We start from the raw sequence: 1,554 nt of genomic DNA on the forward strand, positions 1-1,554 counted from the left end.
AAAAAAAAAAGAAATTTCAATGAAAAATAAGAAGTCTACCTCTGAGCGGTAAGGCATGGGGGTGCTAGGTGGGGCTCACAAAACTCCTCTTACTGTGAGCCTCCTCGGCACTGTTTGGCCCCTTTAGCTTCTCCCCACCAGAGACCTCTCAGTAAAGTCGCTCCTTTACCTCTCCCTGAGGTATCTGTTGGAGCAGAGCGGGCGGACCATGCGGTTCAGACGGCTCTCCCGGAGACGGGGGCGCCGTATCTGTTGTCTGGAGACTCTCTTCTTCCCGTTTATGTTCGTAACAGATGTCGGGGACTTCAAGCTTCATATCTTCACCTTGATCTGCTGAGAAGAAGGGATGCCGAGAACAGAAAACAGTTATGGCCAGCACAGAGCTGAATCAGTGTGATCTGAAGCAATGTTTCTCTGTATGGCTTCAAGCATTACAGAAAAGCAATTCCCTCTGCTGACACAAAAGGACCTCTAGCCAGCTGAACCTGTCAACCCAGGCAACACTTGTACTTCTAAGCTGAAATCAAGATGATAGAAGAACATCCAAGAATTGTGAGATGGAGAGGGAAATGAAAACAGGATAGTCACATGGCTACCTGGACGGGCAGGGTAGGCAGGAGGAGGGGATAATGCAGATGGTGAACACCAGGGTCTGATCATTCAAAAGCACTCCACCAACTCAACTACATGCCCACCAAATATTACCTTTCTGATGGCAGTCCAACCAGTCTCTCACCACCTTCGCTTCATTGTGACTTTTGGCCGTTTGTGCTCTGTAGCCCCCATCTCATACCCACCCTGACTGAAGGGAGTCTGGGGGTTATGTGCACGTCTCAGGGAGCTACACGAGATTTCCTCGGATCTTGTAGGACTTAGTTTGTATTTTATGTATACCACAAGGTGCTTGGGATACATTCCTAAGCTTTCTTATTTTATGGCTTCTGCCTGAAAGCTCTTTTGTTTGTTTGATACAGGGTTTCCCTGTGTAGCTCTAACTGTCCTAGAACTCATTCTCTAAACCAGAGATCCAAAAGGCATGCACTGCCCAACATGAAGGCTCTTTCTTGCTGTTTTGTTTTGTATAAGACAGAATCTCACTAGCCCAGGCTAGCTTCAAACTCTCCATCTTCCGGCCATGTCCTGGGAGGCAAAGGTAGGGGCCTTGTGTCATCTTTCTTTTCCTATACTTTCTTATTTGAATAAACTAGGATCTAAAGACAAATTGAAAAAGACTATACAGCAGCATCCGAGACCGGATGAAGAGGACAGTCATCTTCTTGACAGTGTTTAAAAGCCTTTTAAACAACCAGGCGGTAGTGGCGCACACCTTTAATCCTAGCACCCAGGAGGCGGAGGCAGGAGGGTCTCTGTGAGTTCGAGGCCTGCCTGATCTATAGAGAGAGTTCCTGGACAGGCTTCAAAGCTACACAGAGAAACCCTGTCTCAAAAAAACAAAATAAAGAAACAAAATCCCCAGCACCAAATCAACGGGAAGAAGAGTCAAAAACTATTTTTTTTAATATTTATTTATTATGTATACAATATTCTGTCTGT

The 1,554-nt window shown here is 45.9% G+C and overlaps 1 protein-coding gene across 1 annotated transcript in view; it reads right to left on the reverse strand.

Annotated features, from left to right (window-relative positions):
- The window catches only part of Rpgrip1 (RPGR interacting protein 1), a 59,581-nt gene that overhangs the window by 30,002 nt on the left and 28,025 nt on the right, over positions 1 to 1,554 (reverse strand). The window contains exon 11 of the mRNA XM_026777934.1: positions 170 to 333. Coding sequence (XP_026633735.1) covers positions 170 to 333 — 164 coding nt within the window. The remainder of the gene's footprint in view (positions 1 to 169; positions 334 to 1,554) is intronic.

The sequence above is a fragment of the Microtus ochrogaster genome, unplaced genomic scaffold (assembly GCF_000317375.1).
Source record: "Microtus ochrogaster isolate Prairie Vole_2 unplaced genomic scaffold, MicOch1.0 UNK91, whole genome shotgun sequence".
In the NCBI taxonomy this organism is placed as follows: domain Eukaryota; kingdom Metazoa; phylum Chordata; class Mammalia; order Rodentia; family Cricetidae; genus Microtus; species Microtus ochrogaster.